This window comes from Arvicanthis niloticus, chromosome 18, assembly GCF_011762505.2.
Source record: "Arvicanthis niloticus isolate mArvNil1 chromosome 18, mArvNil1.pat.X, whole genome shotgun sequence".
Classification (NCBI taxonomy): domain Eukaryota; kingdom Metazoa; phylum Chordata; class Mammalia; order Rodentia; family Muridae; genus Arvicanthis; species Arvicanthis niloticus.
In genome coordinates, this window is record NC_047675.1 from 43,358,356 (window position 1) to 43,381,833 (window position 23,478).

General features: G+C 48.4%; 1 protein-coding gene across 1 annotated transcript in view; it reads left to right on the plus strand.

Moving 5' to 3' along the window:
* The first annotated feature begins 253 nt into the window (after window positions 1-253).
* Window positions 254-23,478, plus strand: part of Plcg2 (phospholipase C gamma 2) — a 131,746-nt gene continuing 108,521 nt past the window's right edge. Inside the window, exons 1-2 of the mRNA XM_034522442.2 lie at window positions 254-408; window positions 6,035-6,273. Of these exons, the coding sequence (XP_034378333.1) occupies window positions 6,081-6,273 (193 nt within the window). The 5' untranslated portion in view covers window positions 254-408; window positions 6,035-6,080. The remainder of the gene's footprint in view (window positions 409-6,034; window positions 6,274-23,478) is intronic.

A 23,478-nucleotide genomic window follows, 5' to 3' on the forward strand; every position in this document is an offset into this window, starting at 1 on the left:
GTGGGTGAAGATAGTTAATGCATGCATGGTATCTGTATGCAGTAGGCGCCCCATAAACTCGGATATTCTTGGGAAACTTCTGTTCACCTGACTAAGCGTTCGCCGCCAAGCAGGTAGTACTGGGGCTGCCTCAGTTTTCCCCTGGTCCAGGAAGGCTTGCGCTCTTGGGATGCTCTGGCAGGTCGGGACCCGCCTTGGGACAGGGCGGCGCATTGAGGGGGGCGGCCCCGAGGAGTCACGTGGCTCGGGCGCCTCCAAAGCAGAAGTAGCAGCGAGGCAGAGCCTGACGTGCGCTGCCGGACTGCCGGGGCCCCAGGCAGCTACTGCACGAGGGACCCCTGAGTCCCCCACCCGTGGCTGGCAGGCCCAGGGATTGTGCGGGTGGCTGCGCTCCGGGGATACCGCCAGGTGAGTGGCCCTGAGGGATGGAGCTCCCCGCTAGGGACCTGCGCGTGTGCGGGGACCCTAGGGCTGGCACTGCGTCGCGTGGGGACTGCGAGGGAACACAGCGGGCGCGGGCAGGGTTGGTGTGCGCGATCTCTGCAGGTGGCCGGGTGTGCCCTGGGGAACCCTGCTTAGGGACAACCAGGCCCGGCCCAGCCGCCGGCCACTTCCTCCCCCGGGGCTGGCGCCACCTCTCCAGGGTGCGCAGTGGCCAACTAGGGTTTGAATGAGAGACGCGGCTCCGGGTGCTGGGGTGGCCCGAGCGTCCGCCTTCCACTCTCGCCACTGAAAGTCCTGAGCTGGAGGCGCGTCCCTGCTTGTGGGACAGCCCTGACCCCTTGATTTTGAACTTGGGACAGTACTTCCCAGTAGTACACAGGTGGCTCCAGGGTGGGGCGGAGCAGCTCTTCCTCCACAGGCGATTCTGGGACCCGCCCCTCCCGCAATTCGGTTCAGTTTGGGGATCTCATAGGGGTCGTTTGTCCCGCGGGGAACCAGAATTTGAAGGGAAGGTGGGTTGTATACCGACCTAGGAGATTGATGTCTGGAGAGTTCGGGGGCAGGCCCTTTCGGTACCCTGATCTCGAACTGGTGAGAAGCAAGCAGGGCGAGGTGACTACACGCCCTGGAAACAGGTGGCCTCCTCTCTGAGACCTAAATTTGAATTTCAGTTCCATTTATGTGACAAAGCACACAGAGAGGAACCCCTCTGAGTCTGGGTTTCTCTCTTGGGCCCCGTACTAGCCCAGAGCCTGTTTTCTGAGGCATGAAAGAGACTCCTCCGCAGTTCCTGACCCTGGTGGCAAAGGCCCTTCCTGGTGGGCACAGGTCGCGGCCCCTGCTTTTGCTTCTGCGGGACACTTACAGGATGTTGGGGTCGGGGCATAGCTCTAGGCTGTTACCCATTTTGCACGGTTGTGGGCAGTAGTGTAGCAGCCCCAGGGGATTTTGGTTGTGGATTTTATTGATGCTTAAAATTACTAGGTGCTTGGCCTTCCAGGCAAGGTAGGGTGTGCGGGGGTGGGGGGGTGGGGGGTCCTCTGGAGGAGCCCCAGCGGGTACCCCTTTGCACCTCCTGGGTGGAGTTGGTGGGAAGTTACTGGTGGGAAAAACTTCTACAAATGCTTAATTTCAAAAAATAAGCAACCCCCTTCCTGCTCCACCACCCCCAAAGGGCTTTTCTGTTTCAGTTAACATAAAGTGGACCCATCCACCTTGTATTCTCCCATCCTCTCTCAGTGACTCCTCTAGATTTACAAGCAACGTTTTCGATACTTATACCTTTTTTTATGTATTGCAATAACATTTATATTTATAACATTGAGTTGTAGGTTTCTTTTTATCAAAATAGTTCAAGAATCTCCCAAGATCAAATTGCTTACAATAATTTATAAATTCACTCTTTTTTTTTTTTTGTGGAGCTTCTGTACACTTTAAATGTTTTATTATTTTTGAGACAGTCTCATTATATAGTTCAGGTTGGCCTTGAACCTTTGATCTTCCGGTGTCTTCCTCCCAAGTGCTGGGATGATTGGTGTGTGCCAATACTCTTGGCCTGTAGGGGATGCTCCCCCCACCCCACCCCCTTCCCAGAGACGAGGAGCCCAAGGGTTTCTGGTTTTGTGGTCCTGTGTGAGCATCTTTTTGGATGTCTCACTTTGCCCATGAGTGCTTGCTGGATCAACTTCATACTTTAGAGAGTCTTAAAACAAAACAAAACAAAACAAAACAAAACAAAAACCAACACTGTTTTTATTTCCACCAGTACAGGTGGACATTGCTTGGTTCTTGGATTGGACCTTCCCATGCTTTAGGATGGGTGTCAAATGAACCCCAGTATCCCTGGTGCAGTGGAAAGGGCAGGCAATATTCAAGGGTTCAGCTGGGCTAACGTCTGGTAGAATTCTTTCATGGGTTTTTGGCTGAAATCCAGCACTGACCCACATGTGCAGCGAGTGTTCAAGAGACAGATAGTCTCTGTTTCCTGTTTTGGGGTTCTTGTGTGTGAGAAGTTGGTTTCAAAGTGTGAAGGACATAAAAATGTGGGAAAAAAAGAAGTTTCTTTTCACCCTCACCACCAGCCATGTTTGCACTGGCTTCGTGAGTAGATCAGGTTACCCATAGAAGGGGTTGTGGGAAGGGGAGTCCAGGCTAAGTCATTAATTTTGGAAAGAACAAAACAGAAGCAAAGAGGGGGTTATCCTGATGGCTAGGGCCCTGCTCTGGGAATACAGTCAGCTGGAGACCTTTTTGTTTTGGGTGTTGAAGCCTGGAACTTGGCCTGAGCTGGCTGCTGCCTGGTGCCCCATCCAGAATCTGTTTCCAGTGTGCTGTTGCTTCAGGGCTTAGGATCTTGCTGGGGGAAACCTTTCCTGGGCACTGGGGAACAGCAGAGGACAGTGGATGGAGCTTTTTTGTACAGTGCAGAACTGTGCAGTGGGGACCCGGGTCTTCCACTTTGTAAGCTGTGTGACCTTGGACAAGCCAGTCCCCTTACCCACTCTTCAAAGAGTCAGCGAGTTTTGTTGTCACGTGGCCAAATACTGCCAGCGTTCTGAATCACAAAAAAGCCAGCACGGAAGGATCAGCCTCAAAGGACTGTCCGTCTGCATGTGTGACCTTGGTCATGTAATTTCCTCCTCTCTGGATGGGTTTTGAGTTTTAAAACCGTAGGCTTTCCTCCCTCTTCCCCCAGTGCTGGGAATTGAATGCAGGACTTGGCTTTTGCTGGGTAAGTTCTCTACCCCTCAGCTGTATCCCCAGGCATTTATTTGTCTGTGAGGTACCTGAGGGTAAGCCAGTGTCATTGCCTAAGGGGGCTTATAGTAACAGCTACCTTCCAGAGGGGCTTTGTTTCTGTCCTCCCATCCCCCCAATAATGAAATAGCCTGGAAACTCCCCTTCCTCATCTCCAGTGGCTAGCCTGCTTAACTGATAGTGTCAGTATAAGCAGAGTAATTGGGTATGGGTAGCTCCCGAGGGGATCTATCTTGTGAGGTCACATCCTGCCTTGCGTTGGAGCCTGTTCTCCAGGCTAGACAACAGTTCCTCCACCGCTTTTCACCCTGTAGCCCAGGCTGGCCTTGAGTTCTTAGCAACCCTCCTGCCTCAGACTCCCCAAGCGCTAAGATTATATCTGTGTGCCCTGTTGTGTGTTTTATCTCATTTCAGTAGGGTCTAGCATAACTCAAGTTGGTCTTAACTATGGATGACCTTGGACTTCTGATTCTCTTCACCCCCATCCCCCTTGTGGTGGTCCTGTAGACTTTGGCCCCCAGACTCTTTTTATGTGGTGCTAAGAATCAAACTCAGGGTTTCAGACAAGCTAGGTAAGCACCATGTCCACCGAGTCACATCCCCGGCCACCTCAGCTTTTACAAGATGGAATTTCTTCCTTAGAGGATTTCTCTGAGCCCTTGAGGCCTCAGGGGGAAGGGGGAAGGGACAGGAGAGACAGGGGAGGGAGGAGGGAGGGAGGGGGAGAGGCAGGGGTGCGGGTGGGGAGGGTGGCATCACACCTGACTCTGCACTGCTGTCTCACACCTGCTTTCCAAGCCATAGACAGGCTGGTGAGAATGTCTCCCCATGGCCAGCACTCCCACAGAGGCGCCTCTCTGCCTTGTGTAGCTGAAGGAGGGGGCAAAGGGCAAGGTCTGAGCCTCTCCCTGCTCACTGGCGTTTCCAGTCCCTGCAGAGTTGATACTCAGAGCTCCGCCCACCTGCCTGATGGACAGATGAGCCCTGGGTTAGCATCCTTCGGTCAGCTCTTAGTTCCCAAAATTACACCATCCACACCCCAGGGTATTTTGTCCTTAATTTTGCAAGTGACAGGGTTGATGTTCCGAGCAATTTGCCTAGAAACTGAGCAGTCTGGGGACTCGACAGTCCTAGTCCAGAGCCTGTCTCTCACTTCCTGTTCTCTGGCCTGGGATGGCTCTCTAGTGCTGCTTGGTAATCCTGGTGGGTATAATGCCAACTGTGGGACCTGGCAGGAGGAGCTGAGGTCACACAGTTCCACTGAGCTCCCTCTTAGCTGATTTTAAAAACAAATCTTATTTACTTACTTATTAGTATTTATCATATATTGTTATATGTGATTATATGCAATATAATGAATTATATCATTTATTTATGTACATTGGTGTTTTTGCTTTTGCCTATGTCTGTGTGAGTTTGTCAGATCCCCTGGAAATGGAACTAAACAGTAAAGTTGTGAGCTGTCATGTGGGCGCTGGGGATTGAATCCGGGTCCTCCAGAAGAGCAGCCAGCGTTCTTAACTGCTAAGCCAATCAATCTCTCCAGTCCCTAAGTTAATTTTTTTAAAAAAAGTATATGAGTATTTTTCTGCATGTATGTATATGTATCGTGTCTGTGTGTGTGTGGTGCAAGCGGAGGTCAGAAGAGGGTATCAGATCCCCTGGAGCTGGAGTTTGGTGGTTGTATGCTGCCCGTCATGGGGGTGGGAACTGAATTCTGATCTGCTGCAGGAGCAGCAAGTGCTCTTAACTGCTAAGCCATCTCTCCACTCAACTCCTTCTCTGCTTTTTATTTTTTGAGATACTGTCTTGTGTAGCCCAGGGTAGCCCCTAACTTACTATGTGGCTGAGGTTGACCCTGAGTTGATATTCCTACACCCTGCTACCATGCATCACGTCAGCTGGCTTGTGTCCTTGTTTTAGGGGCCTGGGATGAAAGGTTATCTCATGTAGGTCTTACGTGAGGTAGGTAACGTTACTTTCCTTTGCATGGCTGGAAATGAGGTCCCAAGGGTGTGGTGTCTCTGGTACAGGTGCGCTTAGCTCCGCATCCAGCAGGCTCAAGGGGGCTATAGGGCTTTGAGCTGAGCAGGGATGAGATTGGATTTGTGTTCTAAAATGCTGCCAGCCACTGGGCTGAGAATCTCAGAGGCTCGGGGCAAGAAGCAGGGCCCAGTAGAGAGCTCCTCCGAGAAGCCAGGGAAGGGGAAGGATGCTTGGATTCTGAATTTGCCAATTGTTTTTGGGATATGAGAAAGTCCAGACAATGTCTTCGATACTTAAGTACTAACTGCCCGCAGGAGGGTGCTGCTCCCAAGACACTCTGCTTTGCTGTAGACGTAAGGCTGTGGGTTCCCCTTTGGGTTTAGGAATGGCCAGAACTTTCCCTTTTCCTTGAGGAGAGAGGGAACGGAAGCAGAGGTGTGGAGAAGCCACTGTCAGCAGGACCCCACATCTGGATTTGTTGGGGGCTCTCAGGCCTGGACGTGTTCTACATTTTTGGTTTAATCGTTATGGGGAGGTTAGATACAACGCCGGAGAGGTTACTGAACTGAACTGCTTTGGCTATTCAAATTTGGACAAGAAGAGAGGGTGGAGATTTGGTTATTCAAAGTCTGTCTAGTGGTGAGGTCAAGAGGCCAATGGCCCCCCTCCCCTTTATTTAAACCTGCATCTTCCGCCTGCTCTCTCTAAACGGCCTAGGGCTCTCTGAACCTTCACCTATAACTTGGGCATGAGACAGGGTCTTGGCTCTTGATCCCGACACTCTATTCACTCAGCCACTTCAGTTAATTAAAGCCAGTTCACTCTTTTATCCCTCCCGACCCCACAGCCTCCATATTTCTCCTACTTCTTCCCTCTCCCTGGAGTGGCTGACAATGACCACCATGGTCAACGTGGACACCCTTCCAGAATATGAGAAGAGTCAGATCAAGAGAGCCCTGGAGCTCGGGACGGTGATGACCGTATTCAGCGCCCGCAAATCTACTCCAGAGAGGAGGACGGTACAGATGATCATGGAGACACGGCAGGTGGCGTGGAGCAAGACGGCAGACAAGATCGAAGGCTTCTGTAAGTCCTTGCTGGGCAGAGGAGTGAGGTCCATCTGCCCTGACCTAGAGGAACACCTGTTCATCAGCTTGTCTATTTACATCTGTCACAGCTGTCAGGATGAATGTGGATTTGGTCCATTCCTTTTTAAAGATTTATTTATTTACTTATATAAGTACACTGAGGCTATCTTCAGACACACCGGAAGAAGGCATCAGATCCCATTACAGATGGTTGTGAGCCACCATGTGGTTGCTGGGTATTGAACTCAGGACCTCTGGAAGAGCAGCCAGTGTGCTTAACCGCTGAGCCATCTCTCCAGCCCCATTTGGTTCCACTTTGTGTGGGTGGGGGCGGGGTGAGGTTGAGAGCAGGTGGGGGAAGTTGATCCAGGAAAGTTCTTGTGAAACGGACAGCAACCCCAGTTGGTCAACTTGGCCCTGGTATTGAAACAGCAGCAGGGGTCATCCTAAAGGTAGTGCGCTGTCTGGCTTCTGAAGGGCTCACTGGCTGTGGGGTCTGGGGAGGCTGGGAACTTGGTAGCCAAATGCCTAAGGATTTATTTATTTTGTGTGATCCACAGCAGCAAGGAGTTCTTACTTTGGTGTCTGAAGGTACAGGGAAGAAAAAAAAAAATTATTGACTGTTTGCAGCTTTCCGATGAAATTCTGGTCCTGGTGGCTGTGCCTTCTCTTGTCACCTGACACTGGGCTGTTGGCTCAGTTCTGGGACTTTCTGAGGAGACTGTAGCAAACAGGAGTTTTCAGTTGCAGATGCGTGCCTTAATTTGCTTTCTTATTAATTATGAGTTTGTTTGTTTGTTTGTTTAAAATTTATTTATTCATTTTGGTGTGCACTTGTGGGTGTGTGCATGCTCATAGTATTTGTAGGAGGGTCAGGGGGACCACTTGTGGGAGTTGGCTCTCTCCTACGTGTGGGTTCCGGGGAAAGAACTCAGGTTATCTGGGTTGGTGGCAAGCACCTTTACCCACCGAGGGATCTTGCCCATCCTCTTTGTTTTACAAGGTTCTTATTGTTTTAGAAGGGTTTCATGTAGCCCAGGCTAGCCTAAAACTTGGAACATAGCTGAGGATGACTTTCAACTTACGATCTCCCTGCTTTTAGCTTTCAGAGCTGGGGTGAGAGGTGTATACCTCAACACTGCTATCTATCTATCTATCTATCTATCTATCTATCTATCTATCCATCTATTTATATGCTGTGCCGGGGATGGAACCCAGGGCTTGTGCAGAGTAGACAAGCAACTCTGCCAAATGAGCTATATCCCCAGGCCCCTACTGAATTGTTCACATGATTTTTCTTTATAGTCATTTCTTTGTGCGTATGTGTGTTATGGCATGCATGCACAGGTCAGAGGACAACTTACAGGAGCTGATCCTTTCCTCTTACTGTGTGGGTCCCGGGGATCAAACTTAAGTCATCCGGCTTGGTGGCAAGTGCCTTTATTCACGGAGCCATCTTGGCAGTCCCCTGAATAGCTTTTCATTGAAACATTATAATGTACTTTTGAAATAGCTGTGCTAGGAACTGAGGCAGGAGGATTGTGGGTTCAACAACTACATAGTGAGACCTTGCCTAAAAAAATGAAGTACTGTTAGAATTAACTGTGGAATTAACTCACAAGTGCCTTTCACCTCTGACCCTTCACCCATATCCTACATAAGCTCTGTCCCAGCTTGTTCTCTGTTGTTGTATACACACCATGACCGACGGCAAAAGATTTATTTCCATTTGCAGGTTTCGGCCCATCTTTGAGGAAAGCCAGGGCAAGAACTCAAAGCAGGAATGAAGAGACACCATGGTAGAATACTGCTTACTGATTTGCCTTGCTATATCTCTGGCTTGCTCGGCTAGCTTTCCTAGGGATGACGCTGCCCACGGTGGGCTGGACCCCCCTACATCCCTTAGCAATCAAGAAAATGTCCCACAGACAGGGCCACAGGACAATTCGATAGAGGCAATTACTCTTCCCAGGTGACTCTGGGTTGAGGACGCTTTGCAGGTGAAACTAAGGACAACAAGCTCTTTAGTAGTTTATTTAATCTTCTGGTAATATTCTGCCTTCATGTGATGGGTGTGTTTTCAATATTTTCATATAACTTCTGCTCCTTGGTTTCTTTTTACCCGGGGCTGGTTCCTAATCAGCACACATTGATCTGCCTCTTGCTTTCACCGGCCTGGCTGCACTGTGACAGTTTAACCCAGAGTGGGACATGGGCTGTTCCCAGTCATTTGTCACTAGCGGCAGCAATGGGGTTTCGAAGTCTTCTTAAAAAGTAAGTCATGATTTTATTGAAACAAGATTGACTTAACATACAGTTTACGGCTTAAAGAGACAATGCAAAGCCAGGTGTAGAGTAACTCAAGCCAGTAATCCCAGCCTCTGGGGGTTGAGGCAGGAGGATTAGAGGCTTGAAGAGAACCCCAAGCCAGGTATAGCAGCATGTAACTTTACTCCCAGCACTCGGGAGGCAGAGGCAGGTGGATCTCTGTGAGTTCCAGGGCAGCCTTTCTACGTAGAGAGTTCCAGGACAGCAGGGTTATTTAGAGAGACCCGGGAGAGAGGGATGGAGAGAGGTAAGGAGAGAGAGAGGGAGAGAGGAAAGGAGGGAGAGAGAAGGAGGGAGGGAGAGGGGGGAGAGAGGGAGAGGGAGAGAAAAGGGAAGGGGAAGGGGAAGGGGAGAGGGAGAAGGGGAGGGAAGGAGAGAGAGGGAGAGAAAGAGAGGAAAGGAGGGAGAGAGAAGGATGGAGATAGGGAGAAGGAGGGAGAAAGAAGGAAGGAGAGAGAGAAATAGAGATGCTATGCTGAGTTACATAAAAGCCAGGCATGGTGGCAGACACCTGTAATCTCAGGGCTGGGGAGGCAGACAGGAAGGTCCTTAGGGCTTGCTGGTCAGCCAGTCTAATGCCAATCAGTGAGGTGCAGGTTCAGTGAGGGACCATGACTCAGAATATAAGGTAGAGAGCAGTGAGGAGACACCAGTCACTGCCATCCACTTGCAAGTGCAAAAGGGCAACATGGTAGTTAGCATATCTCAACATGTTAGCATGCTGTGGGCAGTTCCGGAACATTGTCACCAAGTGGCCCCGCCCACTGACCCCCTTCCTTTGTCTCCCCCCCCCCCCCCAGCCCTGAATCTACTTTCTGTTTCTACAAATGCCATTTATAGAATGTTGTGTGGTGGCCGTTTCATGGACAGGGAATTCCAATTGTTTATGGGCTTTGCATGTGGCTTCTTTCTGCTTCGTGTCTTAAGATTTATCCACCTTTTGGTGTGAGATTTCCATCTCTTCATCTAATTTGAAGAGTGTGGCTCTGAGCGTTTGTGTACAGGCTTTTTACTTTTAACGATTTATTTTGTTTCTTCAAATAGATAAATTTATTTGTGTGTGTGTGTGTGTGTGTGTGTGTGTGTGTGTGTGTGCCTGCATGAGTTTATGGGCATCCCCCACCCCCACTGCATATGATCCCTGAATTTCACACTAAGCATGGGGGTGGAGGGAGCTCGAGAACCTACATCCAAACCTCTACACCAGGGATGGAGAGAAGGCTCTCTCTATGGTTAAGAGCACTGACTGCTCTTGCAGAGGGTCTAGGTTTAATTCCCAGCACCCATATGAAGTGACCCTCAGGTACCCACCAGTGCTGGGAATTAATCCTGCATGCAAGCTGTGGGCACCTCAGGTCAGGGTACAGTTTGTTTCCACCTTATGGGAGGGGGTTGATGTCACTCCGCAAAAGAAGCAGCTTTACTCTGCTCTTGAGCTATGAGGTCTGTCCCATACCTTCTCCCACACTGCCATAGGCTTCTGTTCTTGTCCATTCACTGGTCGAGTTGAGTGATTCTGCATAGTTCTTAATAACATTTTTTAGGAAACAATTCATTATTACAATCTCTGTCTCCGTCTCCCTCCGTCTCCTCTCCCTCTCCCTCTCTCTCTCCCTCTCCCTCTTTCCCTCTCCCTCTTTCCCTCTCCCTCTTTCCCTCTCCCTCTCCTTTTCCCCCTTCCCCCTCCCTCTCTCCCTCCCCCTCTCCCTCTCTCCCTCTCTCCTTCTCCCTCTCTCCCTCTCCCTCTCTCCCCCCTCCCTCTCCCTCTCTCCCTCTCTCTCTCTCCCCCCTCCCTCTCCCTCTCCCCCTCCCTCTCCTTTCTCTCCCCCTCCCTCTCCCCCTCCCTCTCCCCCTCCCTCTCCTCCCTCTCCCCCTCCCTCTCCCCCTCCCTCTCCCCCTCCCTCTTCCCCTCCCCCCCTCTGTGTCCGTGTGCGTGCATTTGTAACATAACCTCTTATTGTCTGTTTCCCTCTCAACCTACCTTAGTTTGGAGATAGCTCTGCCAGGTACCTGATAGAGTTATGGCAGTTGCTAAATTAGATGTAAATCTCTTGGAGCCCACAGCATCCTGCATTGGCTGCCACTGCATATGCTATGGCTCTGTGTGAGCGATGAGGAGACTCATCAGAGGGGCTCTCCTGCCCCACAGCATCTGACAAACCCTGCCAATGCTCCTCCTCTGATTTCTGCATCCTTACGGTAGAATACTCACAGCAGAAGAGCTGCCTTGTGTGGAGAGTGAGGAGCAGGATTTGACAGCTGGCCAGCGACGATGGCAAGGATGGGAGGATGGCATACTGAAGCAGGCACTGTGGGAGCCACAGATGCAAAGGAACAGATTGTGGGTCAGATCCAGAGAGGGTTCAGTTGGGTCATTGTTCTAATCCTTGTGGCCTAGCCAGAGGGACTTGGTGGGAGTACTTAGCTAGTGTGGTTATGGGTCGCATGATGACGGTGGTGGTGACGATGACATTGAGGCTGATTGTGAGTATTGTGGTGTGATGCCGCTGATTGTGATGGTGGTTATTGATGCATTTATAAAAGGGTAAAGAGATATAGAATATGTTCTATGGGTGTGTGGTGAGGTATTGGGGAAAGGGAAGTCTCAGTGGGCCCATGCTGAGGCATCCCTTCTCCCTGAGGGACCAGCCACACAATGCTTTAGTATAGGTTAGAGTTTATTCAGGGCATGGGGAGGGGAGTTAAGAGTGTAGGAGAGGGAGAGAGAGAGAGAGAGAGAGAGAGAGAGAGAGAGAGAGGTAGAGACCAGCCATGAACACTTGGAGAGAGGGGGAAAGGAAGGGGGAAGGGGTGAGGGGACAGAGGGATCAAGTGATCAAGAGAGAGCAAGAGAGAGAGGGGGCAAGCAGCCCCTTTTATAGTGGGCTAGGCCTACCTGGCTGTTGTCAGGTAATTGTGAGGAGGAGCATACCTGGCTGTTGCCACATAACTGTGGGGGTGGAGTTTAGATAGAATGCTAACATTTATGCTGGTCTGACTGTGATGGTATTGGTGGTGCTGATGATGGTGCAGATTGTGATGGTGGTGATGGTGATGGTGGAAGATCACCAGAATGGTGATCTCAGGCAACCCTTGCCACAGCAGGGGGAAAGGCCACAATCCCTGTGTGCAGAAGCCGCTCTGTTGAGTGCCTGGATGTGTGGGGAGACTAGATGGAGGGTGAGCGGGAACCTGGATCAAGGATGCAGATGGGCTGTTGGGCAAGGAGAGAAAGTGATGTTTCCCTGTATCCACCTTCATTGTGATGTCTGTCCTTGGATGTGGCAGTGGTCAGGTTTATGTCCATTTGACAAAAGCTAATGTCATCTGAGAGAAGGGAACCTCACTTGAGAAAACACCTCCATAAGATTGGGCCATAACAAGGCTATTGGTTGCTACCCACAAACTGATGGCTAGCCCCAGTTGCTGAAGACAATGCCTACAGAACTCACTGAACGTGGAGAAATGGAACTGGTGCCTCCCTAGAGTCGTCACTGGCTCTCCTGACTACTGACGAGTGTTTGTGGTACTGGAAGGTACTCTTCTCGCTATCTGAGAGGAATGGCAAACATCCACTCAGTCACAAATCCTTTGATCTACCATGGTCATCCGCCTAAAAGATGCACGGGTGCAGTAGCGGCACTAAAGTTGTGGGTGTAACCAACTAATATCTGATTGGATTTAAGTTCACCCCGTGGGGCATCACCCATGTCTGATACTGTTTGGGTGGCTAAGAATCTGAGAATAGGTAGACCACAGACTTAGGGTAAAACAAAATAAAGGTATGTAGCAAACACATGGCCCCCTTAACAACATTTTGCTATACTCACAGATAAATGTCTCACTCGGCCGTGGGCAGAGAATCTTCCTACTGCCATAGATGGAATAAATACAGACCCACACTGGTCAATACGCTGAGTAAGGACTCTGGGACCTCAGTCCTCAATGGGAGGTCTCCATCAAATCCCTCCTTTCGGGGCTCAGGGAGCTCTGTGGAATAAGAGGAAAGAGACATCGTAAGAGCCAAAGGGGATGGAAGACAGCAAGAAAACAAGGCCTTCTAGACACGGAGGAGTGCCACTCAGAGGAACGCAGAGAGAGTGGCAGCAGGCACAGGGCTTGCACAGGTCTATGAGGTCCCAGGGATGAGAGGGAAATGGATGCAAAAACCCATCTGTAACCCAGAAGATACCTCCAATTACTAACCGCTCACAAAGGAAAAGTTATTTTTCTCCAACACAATCTCACTGGGTATACAAACCACACTTAAGGACAGGCCCCATGCCCAATAGTAGATGGTCAACACAAAATGCGTGGTAGTTTTGGAGTGGGTTTTGTTTCACAATGCTCTTTCTGGGCCCTTTTGTTTGTTTGTTTTTGTTTTTATTAAAGATATATTTATTTATTTTATGTTTATGAGTACACTGTAGCTGTCTTCAGACACCAGAAGAGGGCATTGGATTCTCTTACAGATGGTTGTGAGCCACCATGTGGTTTTTGGGAATTGAACTCAGGACCTCTGGAAGAGCAGTCAGTGCTCTTAACCATTGAGCCATCTCTCCAGCCCATTTTTTTGTTTGTTTGTTTTGTTGTTGTTGTTGTTTTTATTTTAAACCTTACAGGCCTTTTGCTAATATGTTGTGGTTTCTGATTTTTGTTTTTATGGATTTTTCTTGTGTGTGAATGTGTGTATCTCTGTATGTGTTTCTTGTGCTCTCTCTCTCTCTTTCTCTCTTTTACAAGTCTGATTGTTTTGTCTTGTTGTGTTCTGTTTGTATTATTTATTTTATTTTTTGAGACAGAGTTTCTCTGTGTAGTTCTGACTGTCCTGGAACTTACTCTGTAGACCAGGCTGGCTTCAAACTCAGAGATCCACCTGCTTCTTCCTCCCAAGTGCTGGGATTAAAGCCATGTGTTTTCTACTTTATGTTAATTAATTAGTTAATTATTATTGCTTGTTTGTTTTCTAATACAAGAGAAAGCAAGGTGTGGATGTGGGTGGGTAAGATCTGGGAGTAGTTACGGGAGGGAAAACTGTAACCAGAATATATTGTGTGGAAAAGCATATTTTTAAAAAATTAATAAAATTGAAAAAAAAAAAAAGAGGCTGTAAGCAAGCTTTTTCTTAATTAGTGACTGATGTGTGAGCGCCCAGCCCATTATGAGTGGTGTCACCACCTGGGCCCAGATGCTATAAGAGAGAAGACTGAGCAAACCATGAGGAGCAAGCCAGTAAGCAGCCCTCCTCCATGGCCTCTGCATCAGCTCCTGCCTCCACGCTCCTACCCTGCTTGACTTCCTCCCTTGGCTTTCCTCAGCAGATTGTGATTCAGGATATGTAAGCCAAACAACCCCTCTCCAACCTGAGCTGCTTTCTTCTTGCTATTCTTTCAGACATAGAGGGCCTGGGAGGTTGTATCTGGAAGCTTGGTTTCTAGAATAACCTTCCTTTTTTGTGCCTGCTGTGCGCCTCTCTGGGGTGCCCCTTCTGCACATCGAAGCAGCTGGACAAAGGAATGCAATTGGCATTTTGATTTTGGTTGTGGTGCCCTGGGTTATGCTGATATCTGAGGCCTTTCTTCTATCCGTTGCTGTTGAGCAAATACTCAAAGAGGACCTGGGCTCCGTCATCACGATGCCTGATACTTATGCCTTGGGGTACAGACGAGACAGGACAGTGATGACTTCTAAAGACCCAAGGAACTCTTCACCAGGGCTTGGAGCTTGCCACAGGGGCCAGGCTGGCTGGTCAGGGAGGGTCTGGGGCTCTTCACTCACTTTGCCTCCCCAGTGCCAGAATTGCAAGTGCACGCCAGGGCACAGGCGTTCGTACCCAGGTACCAAGGATTGGGCTTGGGTTCTCATGCTTATGTAGCAAGTACTTTATCACACAGCCATCTCCCCAGAACCAAATGGTAGCCTTTGGTGAATCCTTTTGGAGATTACTTGTCCCCAACACTTGCCTATATTGAGTGTGAACAGGGGTCGAACCCTAGAGATAACAGAGCCCTGCAGCACTGTGAACAAAACTAGATGCCCTGGTGCCAGTTGCCCTGTTTGTGGGCAGTGCCACACCTTACTCTGCAATGTAGGCTTGGGAGGGAAGAGACAGTCTGTTTAGAGGGGAGAGTCCAACCCCCACCAGTTTATTTACACAATAAACGAATCAGGAAAAGGACCTATATGTAATCTTGGTTCCCAAGGTTTGTCCCTGAATATATCACTATCTGGGTTTCAGAGACAGACAGTGGCTCTGAGCTGTGTGGCTCTTCACTCACACAATGTGATTCTATTTTGGCCTCCCCACCCCCACCCCCCACCCCGTCTTCTCTCCCTCTGTTCTTCCTTTCCTCTTTTCTTCCCTTCCTCTTCTGAGTCTTTCTCTACAGTTCACAGTGACCCTAAACCTGGAGAGCACCTCCCGATTCTACCCCCCCCCCCATGCTGGGATTATAGGCATGTGCCACCATGTACAGCTTCTAGGACTTCAGTTTTCTTATTGGTATTGACAGCAGAACATATTTGTCCCCAGGGTGTCATGGGACTGACTTTATGAATGTTTGTAACTGAGAAGACGGAAGGTTCTTTACAGAGTGTGTCTTAGCCTCTCAGATGGGTGTGCCTGAAACACTGGGTCACTAGCAGGTGCCGGTGCATGAGATATGGAGACGGCCCCAGGTGTAGCTTGCACATGTTGGTGGGGTCAGCCTCCTTGCTCTTCTGTGGCCAAGTCGAGGGTCCCGCCAGAGTAGGCCTAGGATGTGAGGCTGTGTGCGGATGGGCAGCCTGGCTCCGTGCCTCCTTTCTCCTATAGGCCGGGAGGCCTGGGCTGTTCTGGGCTTACAGGGGTGATGTGCATAGGCTGTGGATGGTTCAGCAGACAGCTCCAGGTGGTGTCGATTCAGTGCAGCTCTCTGCAGCAGAGATTGGGGAGCTGCAGCTTGCACTTCTAAGTTGAGGTGGTGGTCATGGGTGGGCGGACCTTTTTTGGGTGTGTGTGTGAAGTGCTGGCGTGGAGGATTCTGTTCTGAGAAAGAAGAAAATGGGAACTTAGTAATCTGTAGAAAAGAAAGTAGCAACATGGCCTCAGCAGGAGGAGGGGCCAGCCAGGACTCCACCTCCCAGAAAGAAGGAGAAGGAAGAGGGGGAGGAGGAGGAAGAGGAAGAGGAAGATGATGAGGAGGAGAAGGAGGAAGAAGAGGGGGAAGAGGAAGAGGAAGGGGAGGAGAGAAGGAGGGTGGGGAGGCTGGGTCAGGAGCTGAGGTCTCTCTGGCTTCTGCAGCATCTGCAGACTGGCCTGCTGCAAGCCTCACCCCTGGATAGTCATCCAGACTGACTGTGTGGAGAAGGCTCGTGTCCCTGAGGTACACTAAGTAGCAGGCCTGGTGTCCTGAGGGTTAACTGTGGAAGTAGACCTCAGAGTGGTCCTTTTACTTGACTTTATCATTCCTAAGTGAAACCAAAGGCATCCTACCCCAAATGAGCCTGCTGTAGAGACGTTTCGAGAATTCATCCATAGATGCATTTAAAACTATAACTGAGCCAGGCGGTGGTGGCGCACGCCTTTAATCCCAGCACTTGGGAGGCAGAGGCAGGCGGATTTCTGAGTTTGAGGCCAGGCTGGTCTACAGAGTGAGTTCCAGGACAGTCAGGACTACACAGAGAAACCTTGTCTCGAAAAACCAAAAGAAAAAAAAAAAAAAACCTATAACTGGGTGAGAACATCCACTTAGTTCTCCACCTGGGAAAAACATAATCAGATGCCGAAATCAAACCCCTCCTGTTTGCTTGTTTGTTTGCTTATTTCTTTTAAAAATGGAAGATCCAGATATGCTTTTACAAAATGCTATCTTTTATAATAGATTCCAGATATGCCCTTTTCCATTTTGTGGCTCTCTGATTGCATAATTGTGAATTAGTTTACATATTGAGTATGAGATGGAAGGCAATGTGGCAGGTGCTCCATGCTGTAGAGCAGAGTTTAGCCAGGCCTGAGGGCTTTGGGCTCTCTCTCTCCCTGGCCTGTTGTCCCAGCTGTTCAGGAGGATCATAGGTTCAAGGCCTGTCTGGACTAAAGAGTGAGTTCAAAGCTGTGTGTGGTGCCTTGTATCTTGAACCTGGCACTTGGGAGGTGGAGGCAGGAGGATCTGATCAGCTACATAGGGAGTTCTTGAGACAGCCTGGACTATTCAAGACCCTTCTTTCCCTCCTCTCAAAATAAAACAAAACAAACATGACAAAAGACACAGTAAATGCAAGATCAGCCTGAGCAACCATAGCAAGGTTGTCTTAAATAAAAAAAAAATTTTTTTAAATGTATTTGTTGGGGCAGTCTTAGCTTGGGCTAGCAAGATGGCTCAGTGGATAAAGGGACTGTTGTCAAATGTGACAACATGGGCAAAACTTTGAATGTCTTGCCCTAATTGGTGAAAGGCTTTTTGTAAGAGGGGATTATAGGATGGCTGTTGAGATGTCACAGTGATCCTGGGTGATGGAGCTAGAACTGATGTAGTCACAAGGGTTCTTAGAGAGAGGTGTAAAGGTCAAAGTTGGAGAGGGAAAAGCAGATGGTATTTTGTTGGCTTTGAAGAAAGGGGCCACACACCAAGGAATACAGGCTGTTTCTAAACACTGGGAGTGTCACGGGAACTAACTTCTGAGCCTTCACAAAGAACCTGGTGGTGCTTGGAACTGTGAGATGAAAAAATTGAGTTGTCTTCACCTACTCGGTATGCCAGAATGGAAACTTCTGTGTTCTCTTGACCAGTGTGAATAAGAGAAACTGCTGGCTTTGAGTCTTTTATTTTTATGAAGTCAAATAAAAGTACAGCTAGGTCTTGCATATACCTCTCTCTCCCTCCCGAAAAAATACTATGGTGACTCAGTAGTGACCATTTTCATACCTGTAATCCTAGCACTTGGGAAGCAGAGGCAGGAAGGTCACTGTAAGTTTAAGGCCAGCCTGGTCTACATAGTATCAGACCAGCCTAGTCAATACAGTAGTACCAGGTCAGCTAGTGCTACATGGTAACATCCTGTCTCATCAAAATGAAAATTGACAATAAACACATTATTTTGTTTTTCTATTAAAAAAAAAAGAACCCTGGGTAATATGTAGCCCTCAAACAATTTGCATGTTGTTCTGTGTCTGAGGATTGTTTATGTACATATCAGAAGCTTTAGTATTAAATCTTTTATGTTCGTGTGTGTGTGTGTGTGTGTGCGCATGCACATGAAGGTCAGAGGACTTTGGGGGGAGGGTTCCTTAATTACTTTCTATTGTGTTTCTTGAAGTAGAGTCTCTCACTGAACCTGGCAGATTCAGTTAGGCTGGCTGCTTGTGAGCTGCAGGGATCCTCCAGTCTCCCTCTCCCTGGCAGAGGCAATACAAACCTCTCTCTCTCTCTCTCTCTCTCTCTCTCTCTCTCTCTCTCTCTCTGTCTGTCTCATGTGATGGTTATCTGAACTCAGGTCCTTCACAATTTCTCGGCAAGCACTCTATTAGCTGAGGCTTCTCCCAGCTCCCCGATACTTTAAACATATTTCCCTCAACAAATTCATGTGCCAGACCTGGCCTTTCAAGTTTTTTGGTAGTGACAATCTGCCCTGCATCAGTCTTCCTCCCATGTTGTTTGAAACGAGTCTACTGTTTAAGGTTTGTTTCTTAAACCAGTTGTCTACTTTTGGGGTTATTATGCAATCCTATGTTTTCCTATATCAGATATTGTTTCTGGAAACTTTTTTTTTTTAATAGCTAAACTTAGGCAAATTCTCTGTGGTTTTCATTGGATAGATTTCTAAACACAGCTGTGTGGTGGTCAGTTTTCCTCAGGAGACTTGTACCTTCGGTCCTCCTCCCGCCCCCATCATCCACCCTCGACAGGCTTTTAGAGGCCTGCAGTTTGAGCAGCAGAAACTGTGCTTGCTGCAGTCAGGTGTGGCGCAGTGCTTTCTTCTCGCCTGCAGGGTGTTTGTTCTGGCCCAGGCCACCAAACCTCAGGACTGAACAGGCAGGCTGCTTTTGGCTGGAGGGTTACAAAGCCTGCCTCAGCACCTCAGCTAGACAGTATGGAAGATGGGGAAACTTTGGTTGAGGCGGTGGCCAGCCCAGCCTTTCTTTCAATCCTCATGTCAAGTCTGGGAAGTAGATGCTTTCCCAGTCTCCTCAGGGTGAAAGATCTGGTTTGAGGGAAGGCAATGGTTGGTACAATGTTTGTAATCCTAGCACCGGGAAGTGGAGCAGAGATGGATTCCTGGGACTTGCTGACCAGCTTCCTTTCCAAGCATGGATGCTATTCCACCTCTGTTCCCAACCTGGCATCTCCCCTTGGGAGCTTCATCAGGCAAGCTCCAGGTGAGAGAAACGAGGTGGGTAGCTCCTGAGGCACAACACCTGAGTTTGACTTCTGGCTTTGACACTCACATGTACATATTTACATGTGTAACTGTACATACATGGACACGTGTGATGGTTAGTTTTACATAATTCTTATTTCTATTACATCTTTGGTTTGTGTGTGTGTTTGTGTGTGTACATGTACATACAACCCCACTAAACATAAATGATATATTCTTACACAGATACATTTTAAAATGGGCTGGGGATATAGCCCAGTGGTCCAGTGGCATGTTCTGAGCCATGGGTTCAGGCCTCAGTCCCTACCACCCCAAATAACTTATTGTATGACTTTTTGTTTTTGTTCTTTTGTTTTATTTTTTTGGACAGGGTTTCTCTGTGTAACAGAGCCCTGGTTGTTCTGGACTCACTTTGTAGACCCGGTTCACAGAGATCTACCTGCCTCTATCTCTGTCTCCTGAGTGCTGGGATTAAAGGCGTGTGCTACCATGCCCAGCTATTACACAATTTTTAAAATCAATAGTATTTATAGCTAAACCACTGCTCACAGTAGCGGACTTCTGTTTTTATTTTAACCTTCTTGGGCCCTAGGGTGGCCGCCTTTCACAGATATGGTGCTCACAATGGTGTTGATGAGAATATTCTAGAAGCCTGAGCACAGAGCACATGGACATGAACATGGAACAACAGAGCGTGAGTTCTGAGCTGGGGAGATGCCTCCGTGGGTAAAGTGCTTGCTGTACATAAGCAAGGACCTGAGTTCAAATCCCCAGAACCCACGGTAGCCTGTAAACACAGTGGGTTTGGGATGAGAGGGGAGGTGAAGACCAGGAGCTCACGGGCATGCTATGCTAGCTTTCGAGTACAGCTGAGAACAAGAGACTCTCAAAGATGGAAGGTCAGGACGGATGCCTGAGGTTGACCTTTGACCTCTTTACATGGTGGGCAGAGCAGATAGAGGGAGAGGAAGTGAGTCCTTGCTGGAGTCTAGAGTAATTCTCTGCCTCTCTTGTTTCTGACCGGTGCTAGAAATTAAGCTTGGAACCTTATATATGTTGGGTAAGGGCTCTGCTTCTGAGCTACAAGAAGCTCTTACCTTACATTTGACCTTTTAGGGGACAAAAAAGAACCCCCCATACCCTTGTGTGTGTGTGTGTGTGTGTGTGTGTGTGTGCGCGCACCTTTTGGTAGACAGCTGCTCTACACACCCTCAGCCTCAACAACAGTGCAGTGTTTGCAGGCGCCAACCTGCCTTTGTTTGTTCAATACACGTTCAACTTCGGATGTCACGTGGAAGGTGTGGCATAAACTCTCCTCGTGCCAGGTCTGGTGCTTCAGGCCAGGGTATCTGTGTTTAGTGAGCATATATACCTCATACCTGTATGATCAAAGATGTCTACTTTTTCCCTAAATACCCCCATCTCCATGCCAAGTTCCTCTGCCTGCCATCTGAACAGTGTCCCTGAGAAGATCACAAAAAAAAAAAAAATGTGTTTCAAGGACTGGGACATGGGTGCCCTTGAAGGAGTTGATGGAGCAGCTGTCACGTGTCAGCTTCCCTCTGAGCACCTGTAACCTGGGCACCTGTAACCATGTGATGTGTATGGATAGTCTCATGTAGCGTGTAGGCAGCATCCCCAGCCTGTGACTCTCTTACCCATTTTATGGAACCATAGAGTGATCTTGAGAGACCCAACAAAGTCACCAGGCCCTCTAGGGAACTACATCAGACAGCTGTCTCTAGTCACCTCGTGTTCCCAAACCTTTAGATTAAAAGTTAGAAAAGGACGGAGCTCCAGGCTGGGAAGGAATGTTGACAAAACACGGCTGACAAAGGACCTGTATCCAAAACAAGGAGTTTCAAAACAGGACAGGCAACCCAATTAAAAGTGGGCCAAAGATTTGAACTCCCTTCCTGGCCCCATCCACCTTCCTGCCTTTCATCCTGTTGAAGCTGCATGCAGCAGCTTCTGGGCCAGCGACATTTAGATGACCCCAGTGTAGGTCACGTGTGCACTTTAAAAACTGCTAGTTAACACATTAAAAAGGGGCAAGAAGGAATGAATGAAACTAAATAGGTTATATTTAATTTAGTATAACTGAAGTGTTACTTTAACATATGTACGTGTAACATGTAACGTATTAATGAAGCACTAAATTAAAAAGTATTATTTTATAGGTACGAGTGTTTTTCTTGTGTGTATGTATATGCACCATGTGCATACCTGGTACCTGCTGAGGTCAGAAGAGGGCATCGGATACCCCGAGACTGTAGTGACAGATGGTTATGAGCCATTATGTAGGTGCTGGGATTTGAACCAGGCACTCTGCAAGAGCAACAGGTATTACTAATCATTGAACCAACTCTCTAGCCCTGAGACATTTAATCTTGTTTTCTTTTTTTTTAAGATTTATTTTGTACATATGACTGTTTTGTCTTCATGTGTGACTGTGTACCACATGCGTGCCTGGTGCCCATGGAGGTCAGAAGATCCCCCGGAACTGGAGTTATAGATGGTTGTGATCTACCATTTACGTGCTAGGAACCAAACCCTGATCCTCTGCAAGAGCAGCAAGTGATTTTAACCACTGAGCCATCCTCCTGCCCTATTAACATTTTACATTATTGTTTGGGGTCTGACTCTACCAAATCTACTGATTTTGTTTGTTTGTTTTTGTTTTTGAGTCAGGGATCTAATTTTGTAGCTCACAATGGCTGGAAACTCAGTATCATTAGTACTGGGATTATAGGCATGTATTATCACACCTATCGTGTACATGTGCATGCGTGTGCATATGTGTATGTGTACAGGTATGTGCATGTGTGTATGCATGTATGCACACGTGTGTGTGTGTGTATGCTGATGCATGCATGCCTTAGTGTGCTTTTGGAGGTCAGAGGATAACCTGAAGGGGTCAATTCTTTGCTTCCAGCTGTGGGTTCTGGAGATCAAACTCAGGTTGTCAGGCTTGGCTGCAAGTGTCTTTTACCCGCTGAGCCATCTCACCAGCCCCAGTTTTACTGTTTAACCAGTCTCTCAGCACTGTACCTCTTTCTGTCATCCCTTCTTTCCTTCTTTATATCACACACCTATCCATTGAATAACTATCACCTCACCGCCAAGAACCTAGGAACTGACGAAAGACACATGCTGTTTATAGTGCACCTTTACCCTTCCCTTGTTGGTGACAAGCAAGCAGACACTGTGAGTGTGTCCTAGGGAAAATGAGAGTGATTGCTGCTACTTTAGGGGAACCCTAGGAAGTTTCATACCAGTCTCAGGAAAGCATTGGCAAAGCGGTGGTACAGCGGTACCTACCTCATGTGCTGGTAGGAAAACGAGAGACCTGGGGTGTCAACCACTGGGCTCAGCACTCCATCTGAGTATTTCTGTTGTCAGGACCATCCTTAGAGGATGGATTTGCTTCTCTGGGGTCCAGGACAAGGCCAGTGTTCCTGTTGGTCACTCCGGAGGAGAACGTATCGGGCATGGTATTGATTTTCTCGTGCAGTCTAGCAAAACCCATCCAATAACAGGCTCAAAACAACCCCTCATTGAGCAAGGATTTCAGGAGGGTTCAACTGGCAGGTGTGTCTGTGTCTCAACTGGTGTTGACTGAAGGCCCTCACCCAGACACAATCTGCTGAAGGCTGGGGTGGAGGATACGTGACAGTAAAAGCTGTCAGTCATTCTGGCATGTCCTCTCAGTCAAACCAACCACAGGGCTGATTCTCATGGTGGAGACCGTGGTACCCGGGTACAGCTTGCCAGGCCTTGACTTTGGTGTTTTGGGGCTGTCTAGAAGACAGCAGTAAGGACCTTTGTGATGAGAGGATGTGTCTGGTTGGGAACGGGGAGCCCAGGGCCAATCAGTAGTGGTAGCTGGCACGTCTTGTCCTTCACATGGCCTCTCCCTCTGCAGTAGTCCAGTGGGCTTTCTTGAATGGTAGGCTCAGGGTCATGTGCTCCTACAGAGTAGATGGAGGACCTCAAGGTTTCTTGAGTTACAGTTTCCCTTTTGTCTTGTCCTCTTAATGGTGAAAGTGGGTCACAAACTGAGGAGTTTGGGTGGTGCTGGTAAAGAGGTAGCGACCATGTCCCCGTGTTTCAGTGGCTCATGGTGGCCTCCTTGTCCACTGCTGACCTGGGCGATACTGTCTAACCGCATCTCGTGGGGCTTTGAAGTGGTCTTGGATCCTGTGTCAGGTTTTTTTTTTTTTTTTTTTTTTCTTCCTGTCACTGCCTCAGTAAACAAGCTTCTCAGTTTCCAGGCCTCACCTGTCCTTCAAGAAACTGATGTCATGTGTGGAACATCATAGAAGGCACCATGAATCTTTTGTTTCAGGTGTAGTTTTCTCCTTTTTTTTTTTTTTTTTTTTTTTTAAAGTTTTCATATAATATAGTTTGATCGTATTCCCCCTCCCCCATCCCTTCCAGATCCCCCTTACCTCCTACTCACATGACTCTATGTTCTTTCCCTCCCTCTTTGAAACAAACAGAAAATGCTTTATTTAAA